This window comes from Brachycentrus maculatus, unplaced genomic scaffold, assembly GCF_059751285.1.
Source record: "Brachycentrus maculatus isolate JH-2025_06_01 unplaced genomic scaffold, ASM5975128v1 h1tg000038l, whole genome shotgun sequence".
NCBI lineage: Eukaryota > Metazoa > Arthropoda > Insecta > Trichoptera > Brachycentridae > Brachycentrus > Brachycentrus maculatus.
Window position 1 is genome coordinate 810,001 of NW_028280792.1, and position 17,500 is coordinate 827,500.

Consider the following 17,500-nt stretch of genomic DNA (forward strand, 5'->3'; position numbering starts at 1 on the left):
TCATTCGTGATAAACCAGTTTTTGATAATCTGTTCAATTTTCTTTAATTTACTTAATATCCAAGTGACTCTGAAATCTAGCTACGGCTTATGAAACACCGCTTATTATGGTAAGATACTAAATAAGTGGCCAGGTCTTAATGACCCGTTCGGTTACAGTGATTGAGTTACCGGGTTTTAACGAACCGTTCAGTTTTTGTGATTTAGTGACCAGGTCTTAATGACTTGTTCAATAATAGAAGTTGAGTGACCGGTTCTTAATGATCTAAACAGATACAGTAATTTAGTGACGGAATCTTCATTTTGAGTTAATTTATTTTACGAAACTAGATAAATCAAAACGGCTAGAAGGAGAAGAAACATACTTTCAATTGTAGATAGCGGTACATAAATAAAAATGATAAAATAAATAAATAATGTTTGAAAACATATTTTTAATTAAATTTAAGAGATGTATATGGCATAGTCGTAAAAAAATAAGTTAAATGATAATACTGCTTTATTGGCAAGAATGTCGAGGAAGAAAAGTAGGTGCTTACAATAATTTGGAAAAGGAAAACAAGAAAAGCAAGGCTTGTGTGTAAGTTAGACAAACTACTGCTACTGGTTTTGAAGCAAATAGAGAAATTTGGAGTAAATGTCCTTTACTGCCAAAAAACTTTACGAAAGAAAAAAGTAACACACACAAATACCAAAAATGACACGAATGTTTTTAGTTGTAACTGTGTCTTAAAAGGGAATTTTAGATCATTTATTTATATATATATATATATATATATATATATATATATATATATATATATATATATATATATATATATATATATATATATATATATATATATATATATATATATATATATATATATATATATATATATATATATATATATATATATATATATATATATATATATATATATATATATATATATATATATATATATATATATATATATATATATATATATATATATATATATATATAACACAAAAAATAGATACAGTGATTGGTGTATTGAATTCAGTTGTAGCAAATAAATGGCTATCACCAAAAGCTAAATGTCTTGGTTCTAATCCTAATGTATGGAAATGAAGCATGGATTTGGCAGAAGAAGGATAAAAGTAGACTGAATGTAGTCGAAGTGCGTTCTCACAGACGAATATGCAGCAAAACGTTGTATGATAGATGTTCGAATGATGATATAAGAAAAAAAATGCAAGGCTGAGATGAGCGTGATAAAAATTATTGTAATAAATATGTGGTGAGATGGTTTGGGCATGTGAATCAAACGAGTGAAGAAAGGACAATAAAACAGATTTATGAGGTGAATGTGGTTGGTAATAGAAGCAAAGGAAGACCGAAGAAAACCTGATATGATCGAGTATTTAAAAAACTTGTCAGTGATCGGGTCAGGAGTCGGAATAGTCGGCGTGGAATGTGGAATAACCAAAGTTGGTTTGCAAAGACAGATTGACGTGGCGTTCTTTTCTCTCTGCATACCCCTGCGGGGAAGCGAAGTTATGGCCAGTTTGTTAGTTCATTATATATCAATATTAATAGCTATAATAGAATCCCTTTCCAAAAACAAGCATTGCGTGTTTAAAATGTATTATATTTACCAGGAGATACGTTTTTATATCAGATGTCAAAAGTTTATCATCAAAAGTTGATTTCCCCGAATTTTTCCAAATGTAAATACTCCTAAAAAGAAAAAATATGCAAATTCATTTCCATTTCATTTGTTCGCTTCTTGTTTTCCCCTTCTTTATCTTTATCTTTATCTTCGATATTTATTTATAACAAGAACGCATTTATTTATTTATAACAATTGACGTAATTGACTTTTTTTTCCTTAAACACCGTTTTTGTATTGAAAGAATAGTTTTTCTTCGAAAGAAATGTATGGATTTGAAAAAAAATAGTTTTTGAAAAGCAAGGAGTTAAAAAATCATTTAAAAAACATATTCACTAAATATTATTTTTTTAAGTCAAATTCCAATGTACGAGTAAATTTAAAAGAAAACTCAAATTCCGATTTATATTCTAAAAAGCCTTAAATATAACGTCCACCCTTTTTAACTGAAAGCCACATTTTTTTGTTCAGCACATATTTTTTAAAAAATATCAAAATACATTTATCAAAATTATTCCAACGAGCACAACTATTTTCGCATTTATAAAAACGAATCAGTCTCATGTCCTCGCGGAAACCAGCGCACAGATAAATAAACCAGCGTTACCAAACCTTTTTGTCTCGCGTACCACTTGTTAGAAAATCGTACACATTATTGTATTTCGAGAATTTTTTAAATTCTATTATCCATGCTATTTTATTAGGTGACTATATTTGCCAAAACTATTTTATATTTTAGTTAAAAAATAACATATTTTTATGATAATAATTATACATTGTCTCGTATTGGCCATATGCTCCACCTAGGGAGCGAACATGGAAAAAGAAGAAAGAAGAAGACGAATTATACATTTGAACTTTACATATCGCAATGTTTTTTTAATAAAAGATGCCGAAGCTAATTTCTTGTCTAAATTCAAAATCAGGACATTTAAAGAAGTACTTTTTTATCAACTATTTTTTATTTTAAAAAAACGCTTTGAATTAAATAAAATTATTTGTATTTAAAAAAAACACTAAATGCGCCGCAGGCATTTTTTCAAAAAAATACCGATATTAATAGAAAATATATGGAAACAAAATTAATTAAGTAAAGTTTAAATAGATTGTTTGTGTCTGTTTTTTTTTTGTTTTCATGTCCGCCATTGCTGATTATTTTTTGCGTGCCACCAACTAGCCACTCGCGTACTACCAGTGGTACGCATACCACAGGTTAGGAACCGCGGAAATAAACCGTCACCAAGGTTTACGCGGAAAAAGAGACAAATCCCTATTTGAATTGAATCAAATCCCTTAAAATGTTTTCACTCCACCGCACTGAGCTTTCCGGGAGCTTATCCCGCCTCCCCGTTCCGTTCCACACTTCATTACAATTCTAAATTCGTCCAAGGAATAACCCGCGGCTAATCGCGAATCCATTCGGACGCCCCTGGCGTTTCTTGCAAAGGAGGCTTGAGTTATTGCCCCTGCAAATTCCTCTTAAACCCGAACTGTCGCTTAAACTTTAATTTAACGCGATTTACGCAGTAAATCTGTTCGTAGCAATCGATTCCTAATTTTTATTTTTTTGGCAAAACACCCATAATTGAGAGATTCATACCACAAACAACTGGTATTTTTTTATTCTCAATACTATTAATATTTAGAGCATTTGATTTGTGGTTAGTCATTTTAACCACTCACCGAGATTTAATCTCGGTGAGTGGTTATATACTAATATTATGAACATTTTTGTAAAAAAAAAATATGTAAGGAATTTTGTTATTATGCTGTAAATTAACACTTTTTTTTTAATAAAACACTCTTCTCATCATGAATTGTTTACTTTGTGTAATACCACTTTATAAACACTAATTCGTGACAACCGGTTTCGGATAATCATTCCATTGTCAGGTAATCAATAATAAAATTATTACGATTTGACATTGTAAAAATAAAATTTTGAAAGAGAGAAAGAAGACAAATGAATCACAATATTTTCAATAGTATTTTCAAAAGTGGAAGCTAATTTTTTTAATGATTATTAATACTTACTCAAGTGTTTTTGTTATTCCTAAATGCTACCCAAACATTTTGTTTTGTCAATATAAAAAAAAATACTTATTTACCCTCTCGAACAAATGTTATTTATATATATATATATATATATATATATATATATATATATATATATATATATATATATATATATATATATATATATATATATATATATATATATATATATATATATATATATATATATATATATATATATATATATATATATATATATATATATATATATATATATATATATATATATATATATATATATATATATATATATATATATATATATATATATATATATATATATATATATATATATATATATATATATATATATATATATATATATATATATATATATATATATATATATATATATATATATATATATATATATATATATATATATATATATATATATATATATATATATATATATATATATATATATATATATATATATATATATATATATATATATATATATATATATATATATATATATATATATATATATATATATATATATATATATATATATATATATATATATATATATATATGTATATAAAATGCACACCAAGTCCTACCAAAATTAATTTTTAAATGGAGCCTGCGATATGTGCAATGTAATGCTTAATGAAACAGACATCAATAATGTTTCTTTTTGATAAAGAAAATTTATATTATTTGATAGAAAAAATGTAATGTAAGTTTATTTATGTAAATATACTTCTATGTACATGACAGTTTATTTTTATTTTTAGATTACTTAAATGAAAACCTCTAATTGGAATGTTATTTTTTTATTCGACTATATAATGTTATTTTTGTTAAATGTTCTGTTGGTTTTCCAATAAATAAAAAGAAATAAAAAAAAATTACAGATTTTATTTACCTACTCGGTAATAATTCTAAAATAATTCATTGGACAAACTACTTTCTCTTATCTAACGACTTATCAGTATTGGAGTTGCAATCTTGATATTCGAAAATAGAATGTACCCTGCACTAGTTTTATACGATAAAATTCTCGATGTCGCCAGCTGTTTCCGTAGTGTAGCGGTTATCACGTGTGCTTCACACGCACAAGGCCCCCGGTTCGATCCCGGGCGGAAACAAGTCTATTCTTTTTTTTATTTTATTTTAATTTATTTTGAATTATTAATTACACTAATTACGTAAAATATAATACATAATAGAAAACATTACATACTTTTTTTTATATTTGGAAAGTTATAACAACAATTTGGTTTAATTAGTCCAGTTTCTTTCCCTCCATTAATTAATTCATGGTGCATCGCATCTGTTTGATACAGTGTTCACATGATCTTTAATCATTGTAAAAGTAAAACACTTATTTTTTTTACCACTTGAGTTTATATTTTGATGACTTGTTTCGGAAGCTATGCTTCCATCTTCAGGTCTAAATATAAACTAAAACATAATAAATAATTATCTGTTCTATAAATAAGGAGAGGGGTAAGTAAGGGGGTGGGGGGTTAGTCAAGTGGGTGGAGTTTGAAAATAAAGGAAAAATGGAAAGCAAAGGTGAAGAATTTGGAAATAATATATTATTTATTAAATTATTATTAGAATTTAAGTTTTTGTTTAAATTACTGTATATATCATAGGGTGTGTTATGGGGCGTATCCCTTTATGTATCTGTTTTATAGAGTTGTAAAAGTAGTGGTGTGGATTCATTTCTGTGACGTCATTCGTTACCAACTTATAAAAACAACGTTTTTACGAAGGCGAATTTTTCAAAAGAGAACGATGAATGAAAATTTTGATTAAATCGGCAATTATATACATAAAACGAGTCTTACATCCTTTATAGGAGAAGTATGTTAAATTAGATATTCCTCTCGAGTTGTGATACCCTATTCTTGATAAGAGAACCCTACGGCCGGCACCAACCGGCGTAATTGTGAATCGGCGTAAATCGAGCCGTCGCAAAACGAGGTTTGCCTATATTTTATCATTCGCTTTTTCCGTTTCCCGCAACAGTTGTTTGGAATGTAACATGCTTAGTGACGCGATTGTAACAAACAGATGGTGAATAGTATAATATTTACCGACTGTTTCTGTTACAACAAACCCTCTGCGTCTCTCGGTATCTGAAGCCAAGGAAGCGAAAAAACAAACAACTACTTACTCCCTTTAGCTCTTCCGAGAGAGCTCTACTGTTCGTTTTCTCTTCGAACAAGTCTAGAAAATGTTCCGTATTTGAGCTGGAACAACTGCGGTAAGTGAACAAACTTCCAATACATTTCCATGTAATGCTTTAAGGATATAAACGGATATCTTGTAAATACAAATATACATACTATAATAAGAAAAAAAACGGTTATATCATTCATAAGTATAAACAATAAACATTGAGTGTAAGTCCCTCTCCAAGCACAAGAGCCTACTCTTTTTTTGAGAGGCACAGCGTAACTAGTATAAGATAATATTTTTTGACATCTCAACATAGATGAAGAAGAATATGGAATTTATGGGGCTTACGGCCGTGATAGTCTCGTTTAAGTGATCACTTTACACACGTGTAACACTCACCAATTCTTCCCATGATTGACAACCACACTACTAAAATTCTTGGAAATTCTATATAAATATATATATATATATATATATATATATATATATATATATATATATATATATATATATATATATATATATATATATATATATATATATATATATATATATATATATATATATATATATATATATATGTATATATATATGATCTAACTTCGAAACATAGTAATTCAATCACAAAAGATTTTTTAAGATTTAAGATTTTTCCTGGATTTTAATCACGAGATGTTGAGATGTCAAAAAATAATGTGAAAAATAACTACTATAATTTGAGATAATCCAGATTTGTGAACAAGTATTTGGACACACTCAAAATATTGTTGTACAAGATTTGTCAAATGTAGAAATGACTAGTCAAAGAAATTAATGACAATTGTTTTGTAATTATATTAAAATAATAATATATACATAAATAAACAGTTACATTAAAGAATTAAATGACCACGAGAGAGGTATTATAATCATGCAAAAGACAGGGATAAAAACAGCACAAAAATAATACAAGTCAATACAAACTTGTATTGACATTGTCAAAAAATATTGAAATGTTGACACAGTCGGACAATATTGACACCGGTGTTTGACAATATTGACATGATCAAACGATGTATTTGATAATAAAGCGGATTGCTTCGAAACACGTGTCATTAAAAAAAAAGAGATAGCGATGTTTGCCGGGTATAAATTTCATTAAAAATAGATAGATATACATATAACCACTAAATGACTGTCGAATCAATTAATGAAAGAATCTGTTTCATTAAAATTTAATGGAATTATCGAAATTTTATTTATTTTTAATTTAAATATTTTCATGCTAAATAAGAATTATTTCTTCTAGCCCTTATCCCAACTCAATGGTGCATAGGGCACTGCATTGCAAGATAAATTAAATCAATAATATCCTGGGTGATAAAAATCCAATCAATATTAGACTCAAAAATCTCTTATCTTTATTTTGAGCGTTAAAAGAGTATCGAAAAAATAAATGAAAATATTGTATATGTTTTTTCGATACTGTTTTGCGCTGGGAGAATTATTATTCCCACAGCGTTAAATTCTCTAAAGCAAGTCGTCGATCGCTTTTGAAAAGCCACGAAAGCTTAACTCTCTGATCTTCCAAATTGGGGTTGTGAGCTTTGGAGCAGTAAAAATAAGCTTTGGAGCATAACTGCAACGTATCGGGATTCCAAAACGTCCATAACATAAGTACTCGGAGAACGTGTACCTTTATTGGCCACTTCAAAGTGAATTTAATGAGAAAATGTTCAATTGGAGAGGCGAGCGCTTTTTTATAGAATCCATGTTACTGGCTGTTTTTATCCCGACTTAAATTGGATTCAAATAAACTTCTATTGAAACTCCAATTTATTTATTTTTTTGATGTCGATATTTTTGGTCTTTATTTTAATAAGTCTACAATTTTATATATTTAAACACTGATTTGAGTCTACTATTTTTTATTGTTTAAAAAAACAAAGTTAAATTTTGTGTTAATTGTTTCGCCTTGTTATTGCATTTTCAAACGAATGTTTGTAATGACATTCGTTTGAAAATGCCATAATAAGGCAGATCAATTGCCACATTTTTTTTCAAACAATTTTGTAGTGTGTCTTTGCTGTTTCTGGATCGATGGCATGGAATACTTTTCCACCAGTAGTTAAAAACAGTGAGAGTGAGATGATCTTTAGAAAAAAACTAAAGGCGCGTTTTACATTTTTGACTTCTCAACATAGTTAAAGAATACGAAAGTCTAGGCATTTACAGGGTTTACGACCTGTAATAGGCTTGTTTAGTGATCACTTTACAAACGTGTTCATTTTACCCATGATTTACACTTTTATTCCAAAACTTTGAGTAGTATGGATGAGAAGGAAACTAGGAGTGTGTCAGGACAGAAGAGTGTGGCGTTCCACCGCCTCTGCCTACCCCTGTAGTTATTCGGCGTGACGGTAGTATAATGTTATAGTAGTACTATATATCTTACATTTTCAATTAATGTTTTACTTAGTAAATACCACTATTTACTTAGTAAATAGTGGTATTAATTAAAAATGGATAGATTTTACCACAAAGTAACTGCCGAATCAATTAATGAAAAAACCTTACAAATAAGCTGAGTACATTGATACTGGATACAAAAAAGTGCTTTTAAAATATTTCATTATACTATTATGTAAATTGACTTTAATTTAAAGAAGTTAATTAATAGGGCCATCAATGAAAGCTCTACCTTATAATGGTACATTCTAGGAAATCACGTCTTTTGTACTTTTTGCTTTCAAAGGACATAACAACCTAATCATAGAGCATCCTGTTTCAAAGACAAGGATATTTCTTCCCTCGTTATATTCCTTCTCATTCTCTGCACTTTAAATAACAAACAATACGAGAATTCTCTCAACTGATTAGAAAGCATGGTTTCTTATTTCTTTCTTTTACATTTAACCAGACTGAGCCAAAGCGACGCGTTGCCAGCTACTTCTTTTTCTTTTTCTAACCCTTATCTGCACCCAATGATGCATAGGGCACTGCATCATATTAACGCAATGTTATCTTTATCGTTACTTACACGAAGGCAAGGTGATCACTCCTGCGCTTCAGGGACCAGTCCAGCATAATATTAAATACATATTTGAGTAAATCACTAATACTTATTTTCACCCCCTTCCCCCCCTAAGAATCGAACCCGGGACTTTCAGCTTGATAGCTAACCACGCTAACTATTACACCGCGGAGACGGGTACAGCTTGTATAAAAAAGAATTGTTTACAGATTTACATCTTTAAAGATTTACATCTCAATTCACGTTTGATTAAAAAAGTATTAAATACGTTTCCAATCACTCATCATCCCTGATCCCTTTTGACTGTGACTGCCAATCAACACAAAAAATAAAGCCACTTGAGATCTACCAAAGCTTCTTTCCCTAACCGTCAAATATTTTGAATATTGTTTAGTAGATAGTGTTTTAGTATTAATCAGTCTTGATAAAGAAGCGGTTAGCTTCGAAACCGGTAGACTTTATAATTAAGTTATGATAAAATATTTATAGTGATTTTAAAACAGTTTAATTTCATTATTTTATAATAAATTTCTCTCTTGAGTCGAAATAACTCAAGTAGGATATAACTATTATTTAAACTTGTCTCTTCATGGTCTTTAGTTTTTTTTTTAATATTTTGATATATCAACTTAATTTAAGTTAAAAAATTTTTTTTTAACAAATCTTGAATTTGCTTTGGTAGTTCTACGATTTCTACATGAAGTGGTCTTATTTTTTTTTTAAATTCAAATACTAAAATAGATTATTTAATATTTGAAGCCTTTTACTGATAACCCTACGTTATTGCTACATTCTAAAGTTTTTATTCTTTAATTTATTATAATTTATTCTGAACAGATCACACACTGGTTTATTTACCTTACGGATGACATTTCGTTTCTCTCCTTTCAACAACGTCATATATCATAAAACTTGATTTTTCAGGAGATCGTTTTTAAAGTTTAAGAATGTAATGAAATGTTTTGAAAATAAATATCAAGCCACTTATTGAACTTTTTACTGTGCAACACATCTTTTTAGGTAAAACCTGAATGTTTTTTCTCCATTTGAAAAATATTTAGTATATTTAAAAAAATTATTAAACAATACCTTTTCTTCAAAATGCAAAAACAACACTTTCTGCCCTGTAGCGGGTAAATATTGATTTATTGATTTGGCGTTTAATTTGTGGAACTCCATTTCAATTTATGTATTAATTTTAAATCAAACATAGATTTTTTGAGTCTACCAAGTTGTATTTTAATAACAAAAACACATAAAAAATTATATTGTGACAAATGTTTCGACATTCGTTTGATAATGCCCTAACAAGGCGAAACAATTGTCACAATATAATTATTAAAATACAACTTAGTAGACTCAAAAAAAACTCTTTTTGATTTAAAATAAATACATAAAAGGTAAATATTGAGTTGAAAATATGCCGCTTTTGCTGGGATATAGTATATTTTCTGGGTATTCCGAAAACATACACAACTGAAAATTGATGATTTTTGATGTTGTTGAAAGGAGTGAACGATATCAATATTATAGGTGTCCCAACTCAAAATGACTAATCTATCGTTTTTTTATACAAAATAAGGTGGAAGTTTAGAATTTAGCTAGCTTACGTAATCACTTTTTGCCTAACATTCAACTGTCTTTCATTGAACATGTATATTTTATAGATTTATTGTAACATAAATTTATATGTTCACATATTTTTTAAAGTATTATGTTGTTAATATTTTCCTTTGTTTAAAATGTTGAAACGTATATTTAAGAGTCTTCTATAACAAACAAAAAACTATTTTTTATTTTTAATAATTGAGCCACTACAAATGGTATGGATGATAAATTCATAGCCCCTATATCAGCAAAGGCACGTTCAACTAATTTAGTGCACTGATGCGAGATGGTAAGATCACTTTGCCCATGGCAGTTGTAGCTGATCGAAGCGAGATACGTCTATCAGCTTATCAGTCTGGAATGCACAGCTGTTTTAGACACTCTAGGGCTGTATTATGCATTGATTTACACATAAGCAGATAGATTTCAAATGCTATCCTTTCGGGAAAACGTAACCAGTGCAGTTCGTGAAGGAATATGACTGATTTTAACTCCAAAAATCAGTGTCTCTACGATGTTTAATACTAATTGCTGTGGAATCATTTCATCGCACTAAAGAGATATTATTTTAAGAGGTGTGATTGATACTTAGGATGGCATTTATTTCCGTTTTTACGTTTTATATTCAATCCTTCAAAGCATAAATTCATTAATATATTAGAAGCTATAAATATACATACATAACGCAACTAAATTTGTGCTCAGATTGGCATGCTTAGTTTTATATGATACATCCAAAAACTAAAATATATAGCTTCTTTCAAAGAAGTCGTTCTTAATTTGTCAATCAGTTTTTTAATACGATTACTCTTATCTTATTACTTAAAACATTGAATTGAATTGAGATAAAATAGTATCCATATTTTTTGTGTGAATTCATTAAATTGTTTTCATTTTCTTGTATATAGAAAAGTGTGCAAGCCCCTTAGGTTCAAATTGCATTTTAATTATTGTGTATGTACTCCATATGAACCTTAGTAGAGTCTTGCAAACTTTACTTCAAGGTAAAATAAATTAATAAATTAAATCCAATCCATCAATTAATTAAAATCCATTTCCGTTATAAACGTTAAATGGTTATGATTTTCATTTTTAAATATACGATTTTGTTTGAAATTAACTTGCTGATTGCCATATGTCCAGATCGCCATTATTAATATTTTGTTTGTTTTATCCCTTGCCCACAGATGGTCAAGTCCTTCCGCTAACAAGAAGACAGCGAGTGTATCCTAACGGCACCCTGGTAGTGGAGCAGGCCCAGAGAGCTGAGGATGCTGGAACGTACACGTGCCAAGCTACCAGCCGGCAGAAACTGTCAGCCAGAAGAGATATAGAAGTCCTTGTTATTGGTAAGCTAGACTGTTTTTTAACTTTGATTCAGACATATTTTTATGGCTTCAGCTGTTCAAAGATCTGAAAATAAACAGACATCCTTAATTTTTATTATTTATTAATTCTATTATTTATCAGACACTGGAACCCTTAAAATGATATATAAATATTATAGATGTCTCATCTAATGATGAAGACCTAACGTTTTATACGAAACAATATGGAAGTCTGAACGTAATGTATGTTGAGATGGTTTAGACATGTGGAACGGATGATTTATTTTTTATTTTTTATTATTTCTTAAGTTAGCTTAAATAACATTTTCATACGGTGTTTGAAAATGATGCGGAATGTATCGAAACACGTGTCACAGTAGATTTTAAGAAATAGTGGTATTTACTAAGTAAAACATTAATTTTAAATATTATTAAGTATTTGGACACACTTAAAATGTTGAAATAATTTTGTTTGTCCAGTGCCGCCGAAGATCATGCCGATCCAGGCGATGACCAACCTGCTGCGCGAGGGCATGCGCGCCGCCATCTCGTGCCAGATCCTGGAGGGCGACCTGCCCGTGGCGTTCCGCTGGGAGAAGGACGGCCGGCCGCTGCACACGGGCCCGCCGCAGGGCGCGCAGCCGGGCCCGCCGCCCGCCACGGCCAGCCGCCTCGACGAGTTTTCCACGCGGCTGCTCATCGAGCAGATCACCTCGGCGCACAGCGGCAACTACACCTGCGTGGCGAGCAACGTGGCCGGCACCGAGAAGTTCACGGTTCCGCTCACTGTCAACGGTAACTACTTATTATCAATCTCCTTCTTCTCCTTCTTCTATTTTTTCTCCTTATTTTGATTCTCCTACTTCATTTGTTTCTCCTCCTTCTTCAACTTCTCCTCTTTCTTTTCCTTCTTCACTTTCTTCTCTTTCTCCTTCTTCTTCTTTACTTTCTCTTTCTTATGCTTCTCTTTCTCCTTCTTCTTTTTCACTTTCTCTTTCTTCTGCTTCCCTTTCTGGTCTGTTTTTAAGAGGGACTAATTAACCTCCCCAGATGTCGATTCCCAGCTATCAATTCATCTCTTTGTTTGCTTTCTGAAATGAATGCAGCCTCGTTTACTTGCTCCATCACTTCTCATGTTAGATCCGTTTAACCACACATATCCACACCTAGATATTTGAACTTTTCTACCTGTTCCACTAAGACTATCATCAATCTACTTTCTTCAACATATCTTGTTTTCTGCGCAGTTGCTCCGAGATGGACTGTGGAGCCGACAGACGCCAGTGCTGCTGCAGGACAGGATCTATCTCTCCATTGTGGCGCTTCCGGCCATCCTGAACCTACCATCACCTGGAGGAAAGCAGTCGGTAAGTACTTTTTACATGTATTATTATTTATCATAAATACAAAAGTATTATTTAAAAAATTACTACGCTTTACGTCAGTGTACTCTACAGTATGGGATTCTTGATTGGACTAGTACGAGTAAATAGTGTTATAATAATTGCCCAAAATATGAATTGAAAATAATAATTTAAGTTCCGAGACGGACTCTCACAGAGGAAATAAACAAATTACAATTTATAATAGTCAAACAACTTTATGCTAAAACAATATCCATTTCAGAATCACTCTCACATAACAAGAGTAAGCACCTACCAGTAAAGCATACAAATCATAATTAACTCACTTTAAGGTAACGTACAAAGAACTAAAAAATCCAAAAATACATACCTCTTTTGGTCAAAAGAACTTCGATTACTATGCAAATTAAAGTACAACCAGCTTCTATTTCCATAGTCATTTAAAAATTAAACCAAATATAAATTGGCTTTTTTGAACCTTACCGGCATCCAATAGTACATACGACATCAATTATGTTTATTTTACTCAATTCTAAATCTAGAAATTAGTAGCATCGACTGAAACTACCCTAAAAAAGCAGCAGTTTAGTTGACACTCCATCGAAGACAATTCAGATATATTTCATTTTCTGATTCTGTATTCCGTAGAGACTTTAAGCACTTGTATTTTTGTTTAATGCATTTATGTATTTTTTTGTTATTCAGGTGATACTCCTGGGGAGTACAAGGAGTTCCTGTTCGAACCGAACGTGTCCTTGTACCCCAACGGGTCCTTGGTGTTCACGAGGATCAGTAAAGACAGCGAGAGCCACTACTTGTGCGAAGCGAGAAACAACATCGGCACTGGAGTCAGCAAATTGATCTTCCTCAAAGTCAACGGTGAGTTTTTTTTTTCACAACGTTTTGAGTGTGTCCAAATACTTCTTTACCTTAGATAAAATATCAATGAAAATGTTGGTATTAATAACTCCTGATTGAAGCTAATTCCGAATTTGTGACGATTTATTTGGACACACTCAAAATATTGCAATTTGCATATTCAACGATGGGCAAAATGATGAACGTTTAACTGTGCAAAAAAAGTTGATGCGCAGTTATGCAAAATAATTTTTAAAAAATATGTTTCACTATCGTATGTAATTGTAATTTACAACATTTTCAGCTTGTCCAATTCTGTTTTACTCAACTTAGGAGTTATTTTTACATGTTGACATCTCTGAAATGTTAAAATGTCTAACTGTAATAATTTTAAACCAGAAAATAGATGGAAAACTTGAAAAACTAAAAAAAAATCAAGAAAAAAGTATCAAAAATTAATGTTAAAACGTAAGTAAGAAAATTAAAAATATTATTGTTGGAAGATATTGCTTTTTAGCAATAAGCCCGCCAATGTACTTTTTTCTGCACATGAAGTTAAAATAAATGAAATAAATGAATAAAATAAATAAATAAAAATATTAGAGCTTAAAATAACCTATATCCATTAATTCATTGATATATTATTTTTTGACATCTCATCAAAGATGAAGAAGAATATGGAAGTCTGGGCATTTACGGGGCTGACGACCGTCATAGGCTGGTTTAAGTGATCATTTGACTCACGTGTAACATTCACCAATTGTACCCATTATTGACAACCACACTACTCAAATTCTTGGAAGTTCTGTATATATGAACCAATTTAGAAACCTTGTTCTTGAATCACTAGAACTTCACTAGAGACAACTATTGGTAAGATGTAAAGAAGCTTTTTATTAAGCAGAAGCTCTTATATTTTCATTCATAGATTCATTCATTCGTACACCAAACCAAATCGATAAGATAACCGATTAAATAGTCATCTCGTTAGTCACTATCTACAAGAATAAATCGCCGACATTCATTCGATTTTCAATCCAATATAATATAATCATTCACTTTCTTTAATCCAATAAGTAATAAATAAAATATAAATAATAATAAATATACTGTTTCTTTCTTTTATCGTTTTTAGAGAGTTTTTTTTTTTTTTAGCTTTGGAATTATTTTTTTAACAATTTTTATCTCGATACCTTTTGCCTTGAAGCTTCCAGACTATGAGTGTAACTCGATGTTTAAAGACAGACTAGGAAAAATGAATTATTTAATGATGTTGGTTGTAGCTGCAGATAGTCGGAGGTATTGGATGTCCTATTATCACCTCTCGGCTATTCTGGTTGCGTTATAAATGTTTTATGCAATTTAAATTCAAACAGTCTAGTTGCAACTAAAAATGTATATAAGTTTTTATGATGTTTACTCGGAGAACAAATGTTGATATTTCAATATTATCTTCTAATAGATGAAGAAGAATATGGAAGTCTGGATATTCACGGGGTTTGAGACATTACATTTGCCGGTTTAATTGATCACTTTATTTAAACACTATGCGATATTTACTATTCTACAGGTTTTTCACTTCAAATTGAAAGTTTTATAAAACAAATTGGACGTCGTATTATATTTTATTAAAAAAAAAAGAATTTTCAAAAACATGTATTTTCAAATTAGTACATATAATTCAAAGTAGTATTGAAAATCTAGTCTGAAAACATTATTCACCTCTTCCACATTCGTGCATCTCCTCGTACATACCCGCCATGATCACTTTTGAATACTTGAAATACTTCAACGTGTCAAGTTTTCCTTGGTCTTCTTTTGATTCTATTTACTACTACATTGCCTCATATTTGTTTTCCCGTTATTTCCTCACTCATTCGTTCCGCAATTATTGTTGACTTAGGTAACTTTTGAGAAAACAGTGGCCTCTCTTTTTAACGATATTTTTTTGCTTATTCAATGCAATGCCCTATACACCATTCATTATAAATAGTGAAATAAATTGAAAAGAAGAGAAGATTCAAGGTTGTGAGATTCATTGGTGTCGGGTTGTGGTCCGTGGTTAGTGTCGCGGACTCTTGAGTCAGATAAATAGTAAGAAATTCAATTTTTTTGTATAAATAATAAAAACACAAGTATTTCTCTTTAAAAAATTCTAGATTCGACCGGATGTTTTTTTTTAACTTGTAGAGGTTTTTTCTGCTCATCTTCATGTTTAATTCATGCGTTTTGTCTTCACCGACATCTTGTATCCATTTAATCAGGTTTAATGGCAAGGTTTGCGGGGCTCGGGTAAAGAATTGGACTCTCAGACGAACGGCTACTGAATATTCATCCCCTCAAGCCATCGCTCCTAACCTAAACACTATTTACGAGATGAGATGGCGGATACACCTTCTGTTATTTGTTTGGTGACAAAAATCGCCACTCCACTATCTGTAATCGTGCAACAGTGACGGATCTTAATAAATAATAATAATAAATTCCTTACCGCACCCCAATGGTGCATAGGGCACTGCTTCGTATAAACGCAGTGTTACCTCGATCGATTACACATGAAGGAAAGGTGATCAGCCCTCCACTTCAGGTACCAGTCCAGTGTAATATTGAATAAATATTAGAGTGAAAAAAACACTTATATTTATTATAACCCCCCTGGGAATCGAACCCGGACCTCCAGAACGGTAGCCGAGTATGTTGACCATTACACTACGGAGGCGGACTACGGTGACGAATCTTAGTTAAATTTAAAAGCGAGAGTTTTTGAGTTCGAAACCACTGTTCAAAATTTGATATATTTTTGATTTATGTTAGGCTCACACAAAAAAATAGCATGATAATTGAAATATTTGTGAATAAAGTAAAAATACAAATATCTCCTTGTTAAATTTAAATTTTGTACTGACATTTCTTGGTGGAACTGCATTTTATATAATGAAACAACAAGTAAATAATTTTTATTAGTTGCCGAGTTTCGTTATTACCAATGTCATCAGACCAGTATGATAATGTCGGTTACGACGAAACCCGGTCACTAGTCAAATAAAAACAAAGTGGAAAAAACTTAAAAAGTTTTTCACAACGTTATTAGACGTGTCCAAATCAGTTATTTTTACATTTTGTCATCTCAACATAGATAGAGAAGAATATGAAGAAGTCTGGGTGTATACAGGGCTTTTGACCTGTCACAAACTGGTTAAGTAATCACCCTACACATGTGTGTAAAGTGATCGTTCGTGTGATCACTTGGTCATCCTGCATGAGATTTTTCATATTTGTATGTATGAGTCCCAATAATTGAGTAGGTAGTGTGTTTATCAATCATGGGTAGAATGGTGAATGTTACACGTGTGTAAAGTGATCATTTAACCAGACTTTGACAGGTCATAAACTCTATAAATAGCCAAACTTTTATATTCTTATTCATCTATACTGAGGTGTAAAAATGTGTAGTGTTTTTATTGTATTATACAAATAT

General features: G+C 30.6%; 1 protein-coding gene and 1 non-coding gene across 2 annotated transcripts in view; both read left to right on the forward strand.

Annotated features, from left to right (window-relative positions):
* Dscam4 (Down syndrome cell adhesion molecule 4) overlaps window positions 1-17,500 on the forward strand; it is a 70,255-nt gene that overhangs the window by 15,036 nt on the left and 37,719 nt on the right. The window contains exons 4-7 of the mRNA XM_088276585.1: window positions 11,660-11,821; window positions 12,281-12,595; window positions 13,048-13,167; window positions 13,870-14,043. Of these exons, the coding sequence (XP_088132711.1) occupies window positions 11,660-11,821; window positions 12,281-12,595; window positions 13,048-13,167; window positions 13,870-14,043 (771 nt within the window). The remainder of the gene's footprint in view (window positions 1-11,659; window positions 11,822-12,280; window positions 12,596-13,047; window positions 13,168-13,869; window positions 14,044-17,500) is intronic.
* TRNAV-CAC (transfer RNA valine (anticodon CAC)) lies at window positions 4,737-4,809 on the forward strand. The gene has a single exon. It is a non-coding gene; the product is annotated as a tRNA-Val (tRNA).